General features: G+C 51.4%; 6 protein-coding genes and 1 non-coding gene across 7 annotated transcripts; 3 read left to right on the plus strand and 4 right to left on the minus strand.

Moving 5' to 3' along the window:
* Positions 1-2,810: 2,810 nt before the first annotated feature.
* On the minus strand, positions 2,811-2,882 carry ASPACDRAFT_t80. The gene has a single exon. It is a non-coding gene; the product is annotated as a tRNA-Gln (tRNA).
* A 1,517-nt stretch (positions 2,883-4,399) lies between these two features.
* On the plus strand, positions 4,400-5,080 carry ASPACDRAFT_40360 (PLAC8 family protein; the record flags this gene model as incomplete). The annotated part of the gene is made up of 3 exons (XM_020200739.1): positions 4,400-4,550; positions 4,640-4,737; positions 4,847-5,080. The coding sequence occupies 3 exons, from the start codon at positions 4,400-4,402 to the stop codon at positions 5,078-5,080; spliced, it is 483 nt and encodes a 160-aa protein (XP_020059384.1).
* A 1,091-nt stretch (positions 5,081-6,171) lies between these two features.
* ASPACDRAFT_14134 (uncharacterized protein) lies at positions 6,172-8,218 on the minus strand (the record flags this gene model as incomplete). Its single annotated transcript, XM_020197134.2, has 3 exons — positions 6,172-6,498; positions 6,560-7,602; positions 7,837-8,218. Coding segments are annotated over 3 exons (1,752 nt in total), but the record flags the coding sequence as incomplete, so codon positions are not given.
* Positions 8,219-10,914: 2,696 nt separating this feature from the next.
* Positions 10,915-11,999, minus strand: ASPACDRAFT_23152 (uncharacterized protein; the record flags this gene model as incomplete). The annotated part of the gene is made up of 3 exons (XM_020199174.1): positions 10,915-11,395; positions 11,453-11,861; positions 11,939-11,999. The coding sequence occupies 3 exons, from the start codon at positions 11,997-11,999 to the stop codon at positions 10,915-10,917; spliced, it is 951 nt and encodes a 316-aa protein (XP_020059386.1).
* A 1,971-nt stretch (positions 12,000-13,970) lies between these two features.
* ASPACDRAFT_76120 (protein MEMO1) lies at positions 13,971-15,422 on the minus strand. The gene is made up of 3 exons (XM_020204645.1): positions 15,157-15,422; positions 15,034-15,102; positions 13,971-14,983 (listed from the first exon to the last, which is right to left on the minus strand). Exons 1-3 carry the CDS (start codon positions 15,309-15,311, stop codon positions 14,104-14,106), a joined length of 1,104 nt encoding a protein of 367 aa, XP_020059387.1. The 5' UTR covers positions 15,312-15,422; the 3' UTR covers positions 13,971-14,103.
* A 719-nt stretch (positions 15,423-16,141) lies between these two features.
* Positions 16,142-17,464, plus strand: ASPACDRAFT_1853611 (uncharacterized protein). Its single transcript, XM_020197321.1, has 2 exons — positions 16,142-16,564; positions 16,618-17,464. Exons 1-2 carry the CDS (start codon positions 16,402-16,404, stop codon positions 17,031-17,033), a joined length of 579 nt encoding a protein of 192 aa, XP_020059388.1. The 5' UTR covers positions 16,142-16,401; the 3' UTR covers positions 17,034-17,464.
* A 635-nt stretch (positions 17,465-18,099) lies between these two features.
* ASPACDRAFT_40366 (LSM domain-containing protein) lies at positions 18,100-18,610 on the plus strand (the record flags this gene model as incomplete). The annotated part of the gene is made up of 2 exons (XM_020200740.1): positions 18,100-18,210; positions 18,365-18,610. 2 exons carry the CDS (start codon positions 18,100-18,102, stop codon positions 18,608-18,610), a joined length of 357 nt encoding a protein of 118 aa, XP_020059389.1.
* Between the last annotated feature and the right edge of the window lie 871 nt (positions 18,611-19,481).

Raw genomic sequence — 19,481 nt, forward strand, 5'->3', positions numbered from 1 at the left:
TACGAAGGCCTAGCGCTCTACGGTCGGCATATACAGCAACCCGACCGATCGCCTTGCGGCTAACATGCAAGATACAACAAACACGACCATATAATTATGCTGGACGCGATGTATGAAATCGTCACATGAACGATGTACACGAAGGGTCCCACCTATTATAGGATTCAAACTGAAGCACTGCATGGTTTGGCACTTATGCGGCCCTCACCATGTCACGTCTGCCGACGTCCGGGAATAATCCCGGTCAAGAATCGGGTCGTTGCCATAGGGCTTTTTTTCAGGCCTGAGGCCATAGTCTCAGGCCGTATGAAGATGCCTACAGATCATGTTCGCGATATACCGACCTGACCACCACACTTCCTCTCTTGTGGATTCATCGAACTCCACCTATCGATCATTCATCTCTTATATGTCATTCGACCTTCTCTTCCCGACTACACATTTTGTCCAAAATGTACTTTCTTTCTTTTTTTTCTTTTTTTTTTTTTTCCTTACCTTTCTTACTTCTTTGGAATGATGCATTTTCAGGAGATCTAATCGGATACCTCATGGGGGAACGGTTATGGATGGGAGGCGCATTTGTGACACGGAGTTGTCTTACTATTTTTTACTTAATGTCCTATAATTCTTCGCATCCTTGTCATTTTCTGTTCCGGGACAGCGCACCCAGCATTGCGGCGCATCAGTCAATGCCATGTTTATGAGACAGATGTTTCGGTCGCATATAGCCTAAGCAGGCAAAGCGGCATCTCCTATCTTTCTAGTTTAGTTCTGGCTCCTGGTGATCTCAGATACCGAATTGAACCCTTACCACAAAGACTTGTTGTTATCGTAGCATGGCTCTGTCAGCACTTGTGTAGTACGTCACAACATGGTAGTTTGATTGTCCCAAATACTTTCCCGCTTTCCCATCGCAGATTCTGCAGTGCCCCAACGAACCCTATGACGAGTGTCTACCTCGAACCTTGGCTCCCAACAATGTGGACCGAATGTCTCTGATGTTCCAGACTCCAGACATACCAAGCGACAGGGGCGGCACTGAGTCGAGTGAAATTAACTATGCATACCATTTGAACTCCGGCACGCAATGGAATGCTACAATAAGGAGCGGAGTTCACCGCGCCCAAGTCTCCGCATGTCGGCATGGACAGCAATAATTAACAAGTACCTACGGAGTACTATGTAATTGTTCCTGTAGCCCTTCGACCCTTTGAGTTGGGCCCCCGATAGTCCAATTCCGGGGTGGTCTGGCAGTGCAGTCCGTCTGCGAATCTCGCTGCCTAGTCTAATCTATCTAGTCTCTGAGTTATGAGGATCAGGGTCTAGCCTACATCTCTTGAGGTAATCCAAGCTAGCTTAGCTAAACTGTGAGTGGTAGTTAGTGTATGGGTAACAGTCAGATCTGCCTAGAAAGGGAAAACTGGGATTCCGCGGCTCCTTGGCTGAAACTCAATTCGACTTTGAGCACTGCTGGCTGCAGAACTAACCCTTCAGTCGCAGCATTGAAAGAAAGCAGCCCGAAGAAGGTAGGTGAATTCTGTACGGAATAGATCCAGAACCGTTTTCCAAAGGTTCTTCCTCAGACGGTAGATAGACCCTTAATCTCCGTGACCAAACTAGAAAACATGAGAAACGGGAGAAGAAAAAGAGGGTCCAGCCAGATGTGGTCTCCACTTGTGGAAAACACAATACAAAAAAACTTGCACTTCCGGTCCACGTTATTGTTATCCCAGGATTCTGGGATTGGTCATGGCTTTGAGAACATGGAATTCTGACTTCTACCAATTGAATGTGCTTTGCCTTGGGCATTGGGGGCAAGAGCCCAGGCGCATTCGGTAGCCTGGTGCAGTGTGTAGACCAAGAAAGAGGGTGGGATTTACGCATGCGGGTTCACTTTATTGGGGCTGACCCTGACGCGGACCCGGACCCGGACCTGGGAAATGGATGTGAGACATTCAGGGGGAAATGGGAGCACACACACACTCACACGGGGATTATTCGTGCTCCGATCGGGGCTTTTTATCTTTTCTTAGTTTGAGTATATGGCATCGAGCGCGCTTGGTTGTTTTGTTTTGGGTTGAGGTGAATTTACTACATAGTATGTATATCCTCATGTGTATATTCTATTGTACTCGGTAAAAAGCGTATTCCCATTACAAGACACTTAACATCAAACTGACATGAATCGAAGGACAGTGCTGAACTCTTCTCAATGATCTGACTTATATGCAAACCGCGTGTTAGTTTGACATCCAGGTTTTCTAGATTTTGCGCCGTGGTAGTGGTGCCTGGCACGCGTTCCCTAGGCTCGCACCCCGCGCGCGCCGAGAGCGAGAGACTAAGAAGTGGTCGGAGCGACGGAGTCCACTCCCCTGCTATATTTAGACGCGGCTACTTTATCGTGATCGACATCCAGTGATCACCGCCATTGGGTGGTGGTGGTGGTGTCATGTGGACGGGTGGATGGGTCCCGCTGGATCTTGAACTTCTGAGGTGAGGGGAGGGGGTTGGGGTACGTTCCTGATCTTCTGGCTGACTGCCTGGCTTGTTTATAGGCTTTCTCTGTAAATATTGGATTGGGAGTAGATAGATGATTGTTGACACTTGAAAAAGTGAGTAGGTAGTGGTTCTGGCCTTGAAGCGGTACGGGATAAGGGGAAGTGCTGAGTAACGCCCGCGGCGCTCAATGTCATCGACCCCGACTACGGAGTACGTAACCCTAATCTCAGGGTCTATAGTGCGCACCCACCGAAGACCTAAGTATCCACAAGTGGGCCTACGCTACGAAGAGGAAAAAAAGAAACGCAAAAAGGTCGTGCCCGGGATCGAACCGGGATTACAGGAATCAGAATCCTGGGTGCTAACCATTACACTACACAACCTGGTAGTTGTTGTGCTACTAGCTTATATCTATTATGTTCCTTTTGCTATATTCAAGCTGTAGCAGTTCTGTCTCATAATATCTACCAAAACAGGTTGGGGATTCTGGCGACAACTTTCGAGTGTCTAAGACATATAGATAATGCTCAAATATATTCACCTCCAATGCCAAGCATAGCCATCCGAGGTTTGCCTGAGGATTTGTGTTTCACAAGTTACCTTGTGTATGCTGCTTATGAATTTACTTCCTGTCATGGCATATAGGTAGCACGATCCAGCTCATTCGAGGTGCAAATATAGGTAGGCAACGGGCTGCATGCCAACCGATCTTCTATGCTGCAAAGTACATATGTCAATTTTGGGTAGCCTGTAGAAACAGGTAAATACTAATGTGGTCGCGTAATGTTCACGAACGCAGCACCCCGACGCTAGCTATTCTCCCCAGGAAATAAAAAGATATGAAAACAGATCAGTGGCGAAATAGCAGTGCTATTTGATTATGCACACACACACACACACACACACACAGAGAGAGAAAGAGAGAGAAAGAGAGAGAAAGAGAGAGAGAGAGAGAGATCGCATGGACAACAAGAACAAATTGCTGGGTAGATTATGTGGCTGTCACATTGCCAATGGTTTGGTCACAAAGCCGTTGATCAGGCACCGGAAGTTCCTGTAGGCACTGATAGGATACCTAGCGGAGACAATGATGCCGCCGCTGCTGCTTATGGGCCAGCCAGTCTCGTTGTATGAGTAGTGAGGTGACCAGTCCCATCTTATACAACTCAACTCGATTTGAGGGATACAATAGGATTGACCTGGATGGACAATGGTTGATGCTCAGTTGGCAGGTCGCATGCGGTCTTATCTCTCTGTGAACCTACGAAGATTGGCCGATAGGCAAAGCCACAAGCATAGTGGTTGCTTCTAAGATACCTTTCGACAGCAGATTGAAATGGTCTATCTCTAACTCTGGGATTCTCTGAGCTGGAATCGCATGGCATGGAGAGACACGGAGCCTTGGTGCACGTGGGCTTGACTCCATCGCATCCGAGTGAATGGTCCTCTATTCTGCAGGTATTTTTTCTCAGTCCCAGAGCTTGACACTGCACACAACAACCGTGGCACACATTGCCAGCAGCAAATGCCCTATAGCTCAACAGTCTCCGCGCTGGATCGAAGACTCTATTATAGTAGAATGAGCTTATATCCATACTCTAAGGCACAGTACCGGCCCCACTCAACCTTAGCAGTGAACGAACACACCAAGTGGGTCCATCCAACGGTCCCGCTTCTTTACGAATGCGAGCTTCCCTTTCCAGCTCAACTTCAGCATCATCCAGATAGAATATTCTCTGAAAGATGATACCAACCATGATTTTAGCTCAAATTCACGCCGCCCCTAATCCACAGAAGCAAAGACTTTACCCTCGCAAACCACTATAAAACTCCAGACCCCTGCCCTCCAACATGAGGCCAACCACAATAACCTTACAGATTAAATCATCTACTTCCAACAATGGCAGACACCAAGCAGCAAAAGATCTATCGCGCCTGGCCAACCGACCCGCCAACCTACACCCAAGCCAACAACGAGCAAGTCCAAAACATCACCCATAACAAGGAATGGAATTATTCCCTCTGCGATTGTTTCTCCCCCGGCGCATTATGTGAGTTCTTGCCTCTCCGGCGAACCACCCCGCCTCCCCGCCAAATCCTGGGGTTATAAGTAACAACCACTAATACCCGAAAACCCCAGGCCTCACAAGCTGGTGTCTCCCATGCCTTACTTTCGGAAAGACGCAAGCGCGCATCCACGACCCGACGCTCCAGGACTTCAGCTACATCAACACTGACGTGAGTGACACGAAGACCACCAACAAGAAGGCCCCTTCCTCTGCCTTCAGCATCGCTTCCCCTCTTCCACAAAGGCCATCGCAGTGTAGACTAATTATGTAAACGACAGTGCGCCATCTTCACCTGTCTCGGCCTCAGTCTCTCCCAGTGGATCATCCAAACGATCCGGCGAGGCGAGATGCGCGAGCGGTTCGGCATCAAGGGCTCGTGCTGCGGGGACTGCTGCACGACCATCTGTTGCGGGTGCTGCGCTCTCATCCAGGAGGAGAAGGAGATGGAGCTGCGGACGAGGCCGGAGTTCGCGGGGTATCAGGCGGCGCCGCAGATGGCCTATTCGGCGTAGGCTTTGGGGTGGAAGCTCATATGGCTGATTTAGCTTGAACCGGGCATGAGAGATACTCTTTATGGGTCTAGTTGGGGATGTGTTTGTGGTATGGATTAGGTTGGGTTGTTGGCAAGGGATGTTTCTGTGTATATGACAGCTGGAAGATGCTGTCGTCAGTGGCACGACGCCAGAGGTTGTCTTTTGTTCTTACATACCCTATTATCTGTGGTGTTCCTAATTACCGAAACAGAAATAAAGACTAATCGGTCTGTCTAAGTGGTAGTCAGTAAGTCATTGGGGAGAACAGTGTGGAGAGTTTGTGCTGTGTACAGGCGAGGAGCAGAGGGAAGGGGTCCCCCCGCATACACAGCGGATTTAAACTGCTGCGCAGTACATCGTTAGACAGGGCCGCTGGCCTGAGACCGCAGGCACACGTCCGAGTGGTCTGAGCGTAGGGAGCCGCTTTGACAGTTTTCTGCCACCGCCCAAATTGAACAGTTTCCCGGTCCAGTTTTCGGGGACTGTGACTGGTGGATTTTCGGGTTTCCACCGTCGAGGTGGCGGGCGTTCTGCCGACAGTGGCGGTGAGGAAAGCGGTCAGTAGCTGCTGGCTGCTGTGGGGAGCCTGAGGGGCGAGGTGTCGGTGCGGCAGTCGCCGTGTTGATAGTGCCGCAGACTGCTAAGCAATGGACTTCTCGACTCATCCAGCTAAGATTTAGTTCCACTTTGAAGACTTGAGCCGATCATCTGGTGTCTCTCCTCTGACGGCTCTCCTCCTGAATCTGAGATGATTCACGAACTCGATTGTGAGAAGGAGATGACATGCAAATTGGACAAGTACTGTAGACAGCTACGACCCCACATGGCAAGGCATCCGGATTGCACAGGTATGTGTCGCCACACCCAGGTTGTGCAGCTTCATTAGAAGAATATTATCAGGATAAGATATATACAGAGCATTAGCGTGTGAGACCGGACACACCAGACAATTGGTCCGATGCCACAAGACAGTCCACTATTTAGGGGAAAAAGTATTCACGAGAATGGAAAAAGAAAGGAAAGGATTGGACCCTTCAGCACCAGGCCTCAGTCTCCACGGGATGCGCTTGCTATACCATGCTCTTGAAACTTGATGCAGAGCGGAACAAGCTTGCCAGAGATGGTAGGGACTTGAGACGCTGAGGCCGTGGCAGGGTTTCGTGCAGCGACGCCGGGGTGGGGAGGTCCGGGCTCGCGCACTGCGAGTAGAATCGGCCGATGTCACCATCAGAACCGTACTCCGTGGGGGTGGCAGAACTGATCGACCGGGGGATTCCGTCGGTCGAGATCTGGAGATTGCTGCCCATGTACTGGGCTTGGTGTCGCACGGGATATGCGCCGAAGCAGGCTCGGGGAACGAGACCTTCCTGGGCAGTTTCAAGGACGTTGACAAGGGCCTGCGGAGGAGATTCATTAGCATACGTGCGATGGCACATTGTGGAGAAGGGATTGACTCACCCATCCGTCGTCGTACACGAGATGCAGGACGGCAGTTTGACCCTCTTTCAGCTCGACATGCTCGGGGCTGACAGGCTTGAAGTCCATCTCTACCCGGTACACTCTGGCAAAGGAAATATCGGGCGTGCCGGGATATGTCCGACTTGCCACCGTTGGGCTTCTTGAAACATTGTCGACAGTGGGGCTCCTTGACACTGAAGGGCTGCTGCTCGCTGATGACAATGACGATGGCGATGGCGATGACGATGATGATCCTGATGATTCCGGGGAGATGGGTGTGACAGTCTCCAGAGTTGCTACTTTTGCCTCCGGGAACTTACCCGTCTCCAGTTTGGGCGTGCTTGATACTGCGGCATCCTTTAAGCGACCGACATCACCGACCAATGTTTCCGAAGAGCCAGTAGGGCTCTCGACACTTTCAGTTACCTCCAGAACAGGGGCGAGCTCGTTTGCGTGGCCCGACCTAGGAAGGTCCCGCAAGCCTTGCTGCAGACTGCTGGTACTATACGTGCTGTAGGTGCTGTAAGGACGGGGAACGTGGGCCTTGGCCGCCCAAGTTGAATGTACGAACCCGCCAACCTTCTTCAGTGTGGTCACACTTGTCGAGTACACCTTGCGACTAAACTCCTTGATCGGCTCATACTTTGCATTCTCGAAGTGGCGACACAGGACGGGGATTTTGGATTGATATGTTGTCTTGATCTTGCCTCCCGCTTGACGCATTGCGCTGGCCCCTTCGGTGCAGACCTTGGATGCATACCTGGCGAACTCATCACTCGTTCTTGGGCTTTCAGACACCTTCTCGCCTCGGCTTTTCGCAATAATTTCTCGGAGACGGCGCTTTTTCCGGCGCAGCGACCACAGGATGAGTCCTGCCATCGCGGCGACGACGATGATGACGCTGAGACCGATAGCCGCCTTCGTGCCGGCAGGGGTGCCCACATGCTTTGTTGAATCAGCTGAGAGGACGGTGCTGCTGGCAGTGGCTTCGCTGGTGGTGGATGAGGGGAGAGATTTCGAAATGTTCGTAGCAGTTGGAATCACTGCTGTTGCGAGAGTTGTAGCCCCTACGACTGGAGCGGCGGCGGCAGCAGTCGGGGGCTCGGCGCTAGGAGATCCAGCACTCCATTGAGTACTCGGGTCGGTCGTTGCGATTCCTGCGGCTGTTTCGCCTGTTGTCGCGGCATCGCTAGCGGGGGCTGCCCACGTGTTGGCCGTTCCCCCTGCAGTGCTATCCTGTGCAGCTACTGGGGCAGCAGCAGCAGCAGCTTCTGTACCGGCAGCTGCTGTTGTAGTGCCTGCGGTGGCTTCTGTGGTTGGGTCGGTGGCTGCCGCTGCTGTCCATTGCCCGGTGCTCCCTTGTGCTGTGCCTGCCGCACTGCCATCAGCAGCAGTGGCTCCGACGGCAGTAGTGCCGTCCGCTGCGGCAACTGGGCCTGTCGCTGCCCATGTACCTGTGCCATCTGAAGTCCCGGCTGCCGCTCCTGCTCCTGTTCCCGCCGCTGTGCCTGCTGCTGTTTCTCCTGCTGTTCCTGCTGCTGTCCCGGCTGCTGTCCCGGCTGTTGATGCATCACCGGCTGCTGCACCACTACCTGCCCACTGTCCAGAGCCGGCCACCGAGCTGTCCCCGGACCATTGGCTAGTGCCATAGGCAGAGGCGCCACCGGCTGACCAGGTTGACCCAGAAGCATCGGCCAGTTGAGGTTGCCTCTTAGCAAGGCCGAGGCCATGGTGTCTGTTTCTTAGTCGCATCGTTGGTCCTTAGTTTGGGTGTACGAGCATCGACCAAGCATGCAACAATTTTCGGTAGTGAAGCTAAAAGTCGGGAAAAGTTTTGGAACCGGACGGCTGTCATTGTAACTAAATAAGTATCAAGCCAGCAGACGCCACAAATCGCTCAACCCATCAAACCACAACATACACACTACACAAACAAACTACCACCTTCAGTATCCCACTGTGACAATCCACTAGCGAAGTGGGGTTGTTCTTTGCGTCTTCTATTGTTGTTGCATCCGCGGGCTGTGGAATGTGTTTTCTATGGTCTATCGCATTCTTGGGGTGGACGAAGCGCATTCCGGCGTCAACCCTAACGCTCTTTAGGAGATTACACATTGCCCGGGAGGACGGTCAACCTCATACGGCGTCCTCTTTATTGTTTCTCCGATTTGCCGTCCGGAGCAGCTTCTCGCTGTCTCTCCGCAGCATGCCTGAGCTTGTTGTCTAGCCAACCCTCGGCCTCCACTTCGAGCTTGGTGTATTCTTGAGCCTAACACTCGATGCAGATCACTTCCGCTCCATCAAGTTTTTGGAAGTCAACGATGACGCCTGCACTTAACAGTCTCTCTTGATATCCCAGGCAGAGGACTCAGTTGCACCCTTACTTCCGACGCTTACTTGGCTCACTTGTCACAAGCCGTCGTTTTTGTCCTGGCGTGCAGGTACCCGTCCAGGCCTCAGTGAGGGTGCGATGGAATGTAGTGGACATTCCTCCAGACTGAGCCCAGTCTAGCGGTACTTCCTCTGTTGTTGTTGACTCTTGTTGTGTTTGTGATATAATGCAGTCAATTAACTTGATTCATGAGTTTGCTCACCATAGGGTCAAATATATGCTTCAGATTACTGTAAACATCAGTAGACAGTAGTAGACACTGAATGCAATACCAAACCTTGATTCCAAAGACTCCTCCTAGTCTCCAGTCCTGGTCATCATCCCCAGTGCCCCTACAATGCTTTGTACTATATTCATCACATCAATATATATTCCACCTCTCCATAGTTCCACACAGATCCTTAATACCCCCCTCACAGTACCAACCAACACAGTCTGAAACCGTATTCTCTAGCCATACAACCCAGAAACGAGACGTATACTCTATATCAAATCCCATAACATTAACCCAGCGCCCCCAAAACCACAACAAAGTCCATGAAAACAAGCACCAACTTTCCAACCTTACCAAGATAAATCCCCCAGGCACCCAAGGCATCCACCCGGACCCAAACCCAAGACCCAAAACCCCTCGCTACTAGCAGGTACTAGCTAGCTAGCTCCCATTCCCTCAAATTCCACAGTCTGTCTATTATCGTTTCCCCCTGCAGCTAACCCGGCCAGGTACGATCTAGCTTACCAGGTCTAGCTTGCCAGGTCGGAAGCTACCCTCCCAGGTACCATTCTATTTCTTTCGTTCGGATAGGTCCAATCTACCCCCACAGCTCTCTTTTTGTTTTCTTTCTAGATTGAAGGTTCGCCTCCCCGTCCCCCGAGAAGGTTAGCTCACATACCTCCGGCGGCATAGGAATCCGCACTATAGATTTTAAGTTTTGGGTTTTCGCTACTGGCCTATTGATATGCTGATGTTGGGGGGTGGTTTCCATGGTGAGGCAAGTATTCTTGCTTTGTGGGGATAGGGGCGTTCATCACCTTGTCAAGGTGATTGGTGTTGTCGGTGGGGATGTTGATGTTTTGTGCTGTTTCCTAGGGTGCGGTGTGGGCGTGGGCGTGGGCTATGGAGGTATTGGTTGGGACAGGACGGGACTCGGTGGATGGTCTAGGGGTATACCTAGTGTTTTGCTTGGGCGGTGGTGCTAATAGTCAGTGTCTTTGTAGGGTGGAGTATGGGTGGGTACTCCCTAGGTTGTTATTCTCGTTGTTGTAATTATCTATCTCCTTGGTTGTGATTAGTGAAGATGAGAAAATTTGTCTGGGTCATTGGAGTGGTAGTGTCCAGCAGTTGGGTATTCTTTTATGGAAGTGGAAGTGGGTTGGAAGAGTTGTGTTGGCGAGATGGTATGAACTATTCCTTGGTGCTGTTGATGAATATAGATGTAGAATACAGCAGCATATATATATATATATCTTTATGTATACCTTTAGACGGATCAACTGTTATGTTGGTGGCGTTCGGGCGTACTCGGTAGTGCCTATTTCTTGGACGAGAGATGTGGGTATGTTCTTGGCCATTTGTCTTGTGTACTTATTCATATGTAGTCTACGTTATTGACTCATTGCTATTGTTCTGGTACTTGAGTGGTTTCCTTGTTGGTGAATAGACAATATACCTGAACAGCAGTCGCCGGAGGGGTGGGGGGGGGATGGAAACAAGGGATGAACCAGCCGAACCAACTCCCTCCCAGTCAATTGAGCTACTACCTAGTATTTTACATGGGTCAAGTCTCCAAGCTCGTACGATGATCTGACCCAACTAATGCATCTGATGCCAGAAATTTAAGTAACTTGCTCACAGGTACATGCTCATGCACACGCTACTCGCTAAAGAAAACATACATGGGTCACCTACAACAAACCTAAGTCCTCGTACCCACCCCTTCTTCTGCCACAGGCCTTGATTCACCTACCGACCACCCCCCACCCCTTCCCCCACCGCCCAAACACAACACTCAATCCCCCTCTCTCGCAACTCCCCATCGATATTCCCCACCTCCTGCACATAGTACGGCTGCCGCGGCAGCTGCAGCGTCCACCGCCGCCGGGGCAGGTGCAGCCCGCGCAGCGGCTCCAGGAACAACGGCAGCTTCTCGACGGGCTCGCCGAACCAGCTGCAGGGCAGCTGCAGCGTGAAGGTCTGGAGGTTGCGCATGCGTGTGACGGCCTGGCACGTCTCGACCCACTGCTGCCGCCCGGCGGCGAAGTAGACCGTCTTGACGGGGTCCTTGCTGGGCAGCCAGTGGCCCGGAAAGGCCCAGCGGAGCTCGACGGCGCGGATCGCGTCCCAGAAGTCCGCGGGGATCGTGGGCCGCAGGTACGTCAGGGACCAGGTGTTGCTGAATTCGAAGGTGTTGAGCGTGTAGAGGGTGTAGATGGATTCGGTGTAGCTGTTTTTCTTGTGTCAGATGTAGGAATTGGGGTTAAGGTCAAGGGATAGCACACACATCTGCTTACACGTCAACGCCAACGCCAGAAGCCCCGTCGTCGCCGCCGCCGTTGTTGTCCTCATGCTCGCAGCTTTCGTCGCGCTGGGAAGCCCACCCTGGCAGATCTCACACCCCCGGACCATCACCCTGTCTCGACCCCCACCACTCGTCTCGGGACACACGACATGCCCCATTCGTCGATTCGCGCGCTGCACGATATGGATCCGCATCCCGCCCTGCACCAGCTCCCAGATCGCCATGCGCAGTTCCGGCGACAGCTTCGCGAGGAGGGCGCTGTCCCGCTGGAAGCTCCATTCGCCCCGAGTGTCGGGCTTTTGCTGCGGCTGCTGCTCCGGCTGCGACGCACGTTGACCCTGTTGGGCGCTGCTGGATCGCCGGGTCCGAGGGAGGGCGGTTGGCTTATTGCCTTCGAACATGACAATCATGAATTAGAAGCATGCTACTAAGAATGAGGGTAAGTCGGGTAGGGCGTCGACGACTCACTCTGATACCGTTGCGCCAGTACATCCTCCCACGAGAAGATCCCCTGCTTGATCCTGGCCATGGTGATCCGTAGAATCTGGACCCGAGTATAGACAGTATACCAAGCTGATGCTGTACCAAAAGATTGAACGAGCGAGACCGCAAAAAAAATACAGCAACAACTGTCAATAGTCCATGATTTCCAATTGATGATAAGTTCGGAAGGTTGGTTTATCTGCCTGACGCGCCTGTAATGCCCAGTAGCTTGTATACTGGGGCTGATTTGAGCCACACGAACGATCTAGAAATCACGCGAGATCTTGTTCGACGTACGTGGCTGCGGGGGTTAGTGAGGGGAATGGGGGGAGAGAGTGGGAGGGATCCGAATGTAAGCGCCTGCGTTTAACCGGAGAGGAGGTTCATCGTGAGAATGGGGGAGGAAAGAGTCTATGCTGGAATTATACTTGGAGATTTAGCATGAGGGACACAGTTATATATGGAAAGGTGAGGAAGACATATCATCTAGAAGGAAAGTCGGTGAGGTGAGATTCACCTTCCATTTCATCTAAATACAGTAGAAAGGAGATGACAGAAAGATAACACGGCGATAAGCAGTCGCTCAGTTCGGCGGATGTCGGATATTGTTTGTTGCCTGGCAAAGGGAAAAGGGAGATAGATTACAGCCTCGTCGCCTAATCAAAATCCCGCCGGAGAAAGAAGCGGAGTAATTCCTGCTGGATTGTCTTCCTTGAATAGCCCACTCCCAGTAACTACTCATATTCATTCAATGATCCCTGCCTCGTCAGGCATCTGTCTTATCGCCTTATCTTCTTTTGTGATTTCCTTTCCTGGAGTTGCCAAGAGTGTCACGCGGCACTTGACTACTCTTGTCGCTGGATAGATCACATCCTCATCCATGGTGAGAGTCATAACATCGTTATTCATTTCTTTCTATTTATTCCAGAAAAGTAGCGCCCTAATTTAAATCCCACGCACTAGTTCCCTCCGGCTTCTTCTTCGCCTTCATGTTGATCCACGCCAGCGCGGCCACTCCAAAGACACCGCAGCACGCCGCGGCAGTCGCAGCATAGAATGCCCGTGTCACGGACTTGTTGTCACAGACATGACTGGATCGTACAGCGATGAGGGCCCGGTGCTCACCAGCCCAGTCGCACCCGCATTGCTGGGACATTGTGACTCGTGCTCATCATCGTTGTGACTTGCGATAGCTTGAGAGTATTCAGCCGGATCTTGGTAGTCGACTGACCCGGCGAGGCTAGATAGGGGCCCCTGAGAGCTTTTCATTCATATATGTTCTGATGCTAGCCTGGTCCTGCGTCGTTTGAAAGGCCGGGACTCCATTGGTATTGAGACGAGCTTGTCACTGGCCGGATGGACAGCAGAGACAACTGTGAGAGTACTGCTAGAGGAACTCGGAGGCAAGATGCCGCAGTCATTGACGACAGTCATTCTTTGGGGAATTCATACAATTGAATCAATCGGCGACGTGGTCAGGTTGTGGCACTGATGGCTTCTGGAGGCAGCCACGCATCCCAAATTGTAAGATGAGAGTCTGAATATAGACCCGGATGGACCCGGAGCGACCCGGCCTGCCGTGATATCCTTTTTACAAATTGTTGACTTTCCTGGCGTGAGTCTTCTGAGTAAAGAGCAATCTTGCATAGTAAAAGACGGGGAGAGACGACGAGACGGAGAAGGATGAGATATCGGAACGGACCCAACCGAAGGGGAAAAGCGTCAATGGAGACTGGAGTTATGGTGGCTCACACTGAATGATCCCCGGGCACTCCATGCCTTAGCGCTCAGGCTAGCCCAGATTGAAGGCCTATTCAGAGGGGCGGCCCGCAGCGCTTATTTCCATGGGGGATGGTCGAGATAGCGTACGGACTTAATTGATGCTACGGCTGGAACTAAACCAGTTCACTCACTTTGACTCACCATGCATCAGCATCCTTCATCTCAAACGAATTATATCCGACAAACTCGGAATCATTGCACCCGACATGGCCGTCCGCATATATAGATAGTCTTGAATGTATAGGTATAGAAATGATGCATAGATCAATATTAGTTGATGAGCACTTGACAGCAAATTGGACCACGTTGACTACTCTAGGTTGTTCATGACGATGATATCAATTGACGACACACGAGAGAAGTGGAGTCTACAGCACCGCGAAAGCCGAGACATAGCTCACCGAGCTGTCGTTCACATCCGTGATATCGGCACTTCGCTCGTATCGGACGAAGTGGAATTTGCCCTTCTTGCCCTCATCTTGGCTGGTGCTTGCTTCGAGGGCAGCCATGATGACCCCGATGGGGTGACGGCCGCACACGGTGTTTCCCGTCCGCTCGACTGCGTCCAGGAAGCTTGCCGCACGTCCCGTGGTGATGGCCGCCATGGTTGCAATGTCGAACGCAGAGATGCTTTCGTGGATGGCGGGCTCGTGGCGCTGGACACGGTCCCGTCGCTGAAGCGAGTGGCCGGTGGATACCGACTCCACGGTTGCCTCTACGTCTCTGTGGTTGTTGTTTCCAGGCTGGGGAAGCGAGTCGGCCGAGAGTGGGAGACTCGGTCCTGGTTTGGGCGCATGGGGAACGTAGTAGGTGTACCGGAACCGCAACCCCCAGTGGCAGAAATCCGAACTGATGACAAAAGCGTTCTCGGGATCTTGCAGATAGGGGGCAAGCAGGGTCCCAAAGGCTTCCTCGGTCGCAGCCGTAGTGCTTCCCACCATAATGGGGACTAGCGGTGGATACTGGGATGTCGGCTCGTTGGGATGCTGGAGTTGAAGAAGACGGTGGATGTAGGGCAGATGGAGCTCGATACTGTGCTCCGCTTCATCGACGGACTCATTCATCGTTGTAAACGAGATGTTCGTTCCATTGCGCTTGACGGCTTTGGTTGATAGGAGCTTCGCGATAAGCTCGGTATCGAGCGGTAGAGGGTCATCGGACAGCGGGGTATAGTATGATGTGAGCTCGGGGAGAGCAAGTGTCGTCAGATAATGATGGTGAGAGGGTCCTAGCACAAAGATCCGTTTTCTGCGACTAAAGTGAGTCTATGTTGGCATTGGGGTACTCTTGATTCTTACGCCTTTGACAAGTCCAGGGCTTTATAGGCATGGGCCGCACATGGCCCGGAGTATGCATAGCCCGCATGTCTGGGGAATCAGCATGCTGTTAAAAGATGAACAGTCACATTAGCTTGGACATACGGAGCGATAATGATACGAGCACCAGGCACAGGCAGTGATCCGATACCCGGTATCTCGTCTGGGACCTGAGCCAACCACTGGTCCAACTGACGCGTCAGGGTATGTTGGCTATCGGAATACCAAGAACCAGCATGAGTGGCTTCGCGAGACGGCATGCTGAGCTGATTTTCTTCCTCTGCAAGAGTATAGCGATAAGAAGTTAGATTAGAACTGTAGATTGACTATCTGGGCCCTAGACCGAAGCGTGTAGACGAAGAGGGTATAAGATCTGGTTAAGTTGCAGGTGGTTTGTCGGTCGGTCAGAGTCTCACAGACAGCTTGATGAAGCAGAAGCGGGGAAGTGGGACTCCCCTCGTCATAGGCACAAAACAGCGGAGTTTGCCTCGCTCAGGTATCAACACTTGAGTCTTTCCTCCACCGGTATGCCGAAGGCGGCATGCCGATCATTCTATACACATTATGAACATTTGATCGATTATACACATTGCGAGGTCAGTATCGAATGTCTTGATGGAGTCTTAGGTTATTGTAGGTCAGGCATTCCTCAAATGTTATGTGGTACCCCCATATGGCAGGCCTCAAGTAATCCAGGTTAGGAAATCAATACAACCATAGCAATTATGATCGTGAAACCAGTAGTTGCATGCCTTTGGTAGCGCTCATTGAAGCCCGATCCAAGGTACAGGAAAGAAAATATTGGTCTTCTTCTCGGCATAGTTCATACGTCTGTCCTAAATTTGAGATTAGAGCACCACCTTTGCATATGCGCCTTATTGAAATCACTGTTCCTTTCAGGATTAAACCTGTGAGCTTCCAAATCCATGTGCTCACTAAAGTCCTATAAAGGGGGCAATAAATGCTAATAGTCAAGTTATTCAGGGCAGTGAAGTATAGATCGAGAAATCAATCGACACAAACGGGATTTAGTCAATTTACCCCCAGATAGGAATAGCGCATATTTCATGTAGTGCGACGCGGTCTCGCCTTCATTTTCTCCGCGATCCGACGCGCCAGCGTCTCGACCAACCACGCCCGGAAAGGCTTTCTACCCCAGCCTTGTTCTCCTCCTCAGCATACATATTAGAAGAGCTGCTCTACCTCGTTCTTCATCTATCCACCAGGTCCATCCTTCCCAATTGATCCCCTAACGTTCGTATATATACTATTTCGATCAACATCGCATTGCTCGACCGGACGATACACTATCGACCTTGCAATCGGCAATTGAGACCTCAAGTCATCATCATGTCCCTCAAACGCAAAGCTTCATTTCCAAGCCTCGAATCACAAAATGCCCCTTTCGGTTCGATTGGGGGTTTCTGGAAGGGGGAGGAACCACCACAGCATTTGAATAGTCGGACACGAAAGCGTTTCAGGAACGACCGCCCAGAAGAGAAAGTTGTATATGGTAAGGCTTGTTGATTGCTCGCATCGTCCTGGCATTGTACTTACACCTTTCAGAGAACACACTTCGGTGGCTTTTCACAGCCCAACAGCAACAAAGAGCCGCTCCCCTTGCAGATGAGGAAGAACAAATGATTCACGAACCAACACTATCCCTTGAGACGGTCGACCCGCGCCAGCAGACGTTACTCAAATTCTTCCGTCCTTGCCAATCATCCCCCAATAAATCGCACCCGAACAACCTTATGCCGAAGACCAGCGATACTCCGTTCTTTGGCGCGACACCTGTGCACCTTCACAGTATGCCAATTTCGCCTCCGGGACATTCAATGAATAGCGATACATTCAGCCCTGCTTCTCAGACCACGGATACTGATATGGATGTCGACATGGAGTCGGCTAGTGATGAGTCGAACTGCTCGTCCAGAGCACCAGCTGGCGGACTCGCCTGGATGGGACACCCTAGGTTCTGAGCGCCAAACGAAGAACCTGATCTCTTCTATGTCGCAATCGACAATCTCTTTTCAATTAGCGATGATACCAAACCTTACACTTCGTACACTGGGGTTGTCTTACCGGCTGTTGCTGGTCACGTCGGTCCTATTCAGACCCCAAGCTGATGCGTCTTGTCTTGGACAACAACTGCATGACGTCACTCATTTGTATACTCACAGCTTCAATTGAGAAGCCGTGTTCTTGCTCTGAAACGAGCTTGAATGTCTCTGGCCCTGTTTGCATTATTGATGTGGCTTGGAAGGCTGAGACGGCCGCGGCTTCGGACGCAGCCTCTATGTGAATTGTATCTACATAATACTATTGCGCATTAGAACACAGAGCTTCAGCGGGGAATAACTGAATCAATGTCTTATACAATTTGTCTGAATGGACCGATCAGTACCATAAGAGACAACACCTAGTATTGTTTCGGCAGTTCCGTGTTATTCAGTAGTCTTGGAATTTTATCAACGTGTACAAGACACGAGGAGGCTTGAGCATAATTAACAATATGTTGAGGAAACCAAGTTTCTTGATTCCACACGCGAACTGATAGAAGAAATAAAGTTTTTTGACGAACAATAGGTGGCTGAAGCTACAGCAAATGGTAGTCACACGCTCAGTTTCGGGTGTCACATGCGGGGGAGGAGCAGTAATGCCTAAGGTCTCCAGCGGCTCCTACGCTGGGGTGACCACTTCTCCTTCCGAGGACTAACCTGGGACCACCCAACCGGAACACGCTCCATTTAGCTTCGAGGAAAGCCTTCGCCTCAGCTGAAGATATAAATCCCGCCTAAATATTTTCCGACCGACTACTGCGCCCCAGGCAACTGTTACCTTCTCGAGTCGAGTCTCGTTTAGCATCGGCCAACGCAGAACAGTCCAGACCGCCAAGTTCTCTCCTGCGAGTGGTCGCATTCAACCCCCCCCCCCCCCGACCTCTCTCATCTGTGAGGTCAAGCTGGTTAGCCCGCCTGGGACAAGTTCAATTAGAAACCGAAAGGAAGCGGAGAGAAAAAAGAAAGGAAGAGAGCTATACAAATCATGGACGAGAACACGGCAGTGCAATACTTGGACTCCTTGATCGGTCGAACCCTCCGGGTGCACGCGACAGACACGCGCATTTTCGTGGGCACCTTCAAGTGTACCGATGCGGTAAGTGCTCTCTTTCTCTTCACTTGAATAAATTGTTGGGGTCGGAGTTGGCGGAAAAGATACGAGAATTTTTATTTATTGATTTTTATTTGGGGTCGCTGTTCAACTTGGGGTTCTGGTTCTGACTTGATGTTGTCTCTCTTTCTTGCATTAGGCACGAAATATCATCCTGGCCAATACTCACGAGTACCGGCATCCCTCTCCCTCCGCCGTTCGAGACGCGGCCACGAATGCGAATGAGCTAGCCGCAGAAAGCGCGGGGATCGCGCAGAATAATATCAAGGTGTCCATGACTAGTCGGTTTATCGGGCTGGTGGTCGTCCCCGGTCAACATATTACTAAAATTGAGTTGGAAGAGACCCCGCAACTGGGTCGTATGCGGGAGACACTCCGATCATAATGAGGTTGTGATCTCCTATCGAAAGACAGACTACTGGAAGCTTGACTACCCGGCGGCACGAGATGCTCCAAGCCACGAACACGAACACTACACTATACTCATGCTATCTGGGATGATGATGGGGCGAAGGGGGAGGATTTGAGATAGAATTCGTGGAAGGGAGGGGGGTGAAGACCTCATGGTGATCCAGGAGACGCATGAGTAGCGCACAGAGCCGAAGCAGCCTGCACGTTGACCCTGTGCCAAAGGCCCACATATGCCTCGCTTCCAGGGAGGAGCTCCCTTAAAGAAGAATAAGGGTTTTCCCTGTTCCCCAGCTGAGCTGCTGTGCGAGCCAAGGCAAAGCCCTCAAGCACTCCAACAACAACAACGTGGTTAGGAGAAATACTCAGACAAAGTCGTTGGTGCTTGGCGCAGGGTGCATGGGCTTGGCAGCAGCAGCCACCGTCGTGACCATGCACCACGGGGCTGTGGTCGAAATGGCGGTGTTCCTGCAGTTTGGCATACCGCTGACTGTTGGCATACCGCTGACTGTTGCATCATTGAGGGGATTTAAAGGGTATCTCGCAGCGCATGATACTTGCCTTCGCAATTTTGCTTCCACTCGAACGCGGGCTAGATGGCCGCGCGAGGGGTTGGAGACGATATTGCCATCGTGGAACAACAAGGTTATGGCTTGTAGTTCGGCATTGTGTATCTATATCTAGCCACCTCGAGTGGATCACTCCGGACGGCGAGTCGGGTGTGGTCGGAGCGTTCTGGAGGCTGACTGTCGGTGATCATCCGAGGACGATTGATGCGTCCAGGATCCAGGCAGAATTGAAATCTCCATGCATCATTCCAAGAACGAAGAACCTATGATTAGGGAAAA

Source organism: Aspergillus aculeatus (assembly GCF_001890905.1).
Source record: "Aspergillus aculeatus ATCC 16872 unplaced genomic scaffold ASPACscaffold_3, whole genome shotgun sequence".
NCBI lineage: Eukaryota > Fungi > Ascomycota > Eurotiomycetes > Eurotiales > Aspergillaceae > Aspergillus > Aspergillus aculeatus.

Excerpts from the sequence above, each read along its gene's own strand:
- ASPACDRAFT_76120 (XM_020204645.1), bottom strand. The coding sequence starts at position 15,311 with ATGCCGTCTCGCGAAGCCACTCATGCTGGTTCTTGGTATTCCGATAGC. Across the intron at positions 15,103-15,156 it reads GCTCGTATCATTATCGCTCC|ACATGCGGGCTATGCATACT; the intron begins GTATGTCCAAGC and ends CTGATTCCCCAG. Across the intron at positions 14,984-15,033 it reads GCCCTGGACTTGTCAAAGGC|AAAACGGATCTTTGTGCTAG; the intron begins GTAAGAATCAAG and ends CTTTAGTCGCAG.
- ASPACDRAFT_1853611 (XM_020197321.1), top strand. The coding sequence starts at position 16,402 with ATGTCCCTCAAACGCAAAGCTTCATTTCCAAGCCTCGAATCACAAAAT. Across the intron at positions 16,565-16,617 it reads AGAAGAGAAAGTTGTATATG|AGAACACACTTCGGTGGCTT; the intron begins GTAAGGCTTGTT and ends TACACCTTTCAG.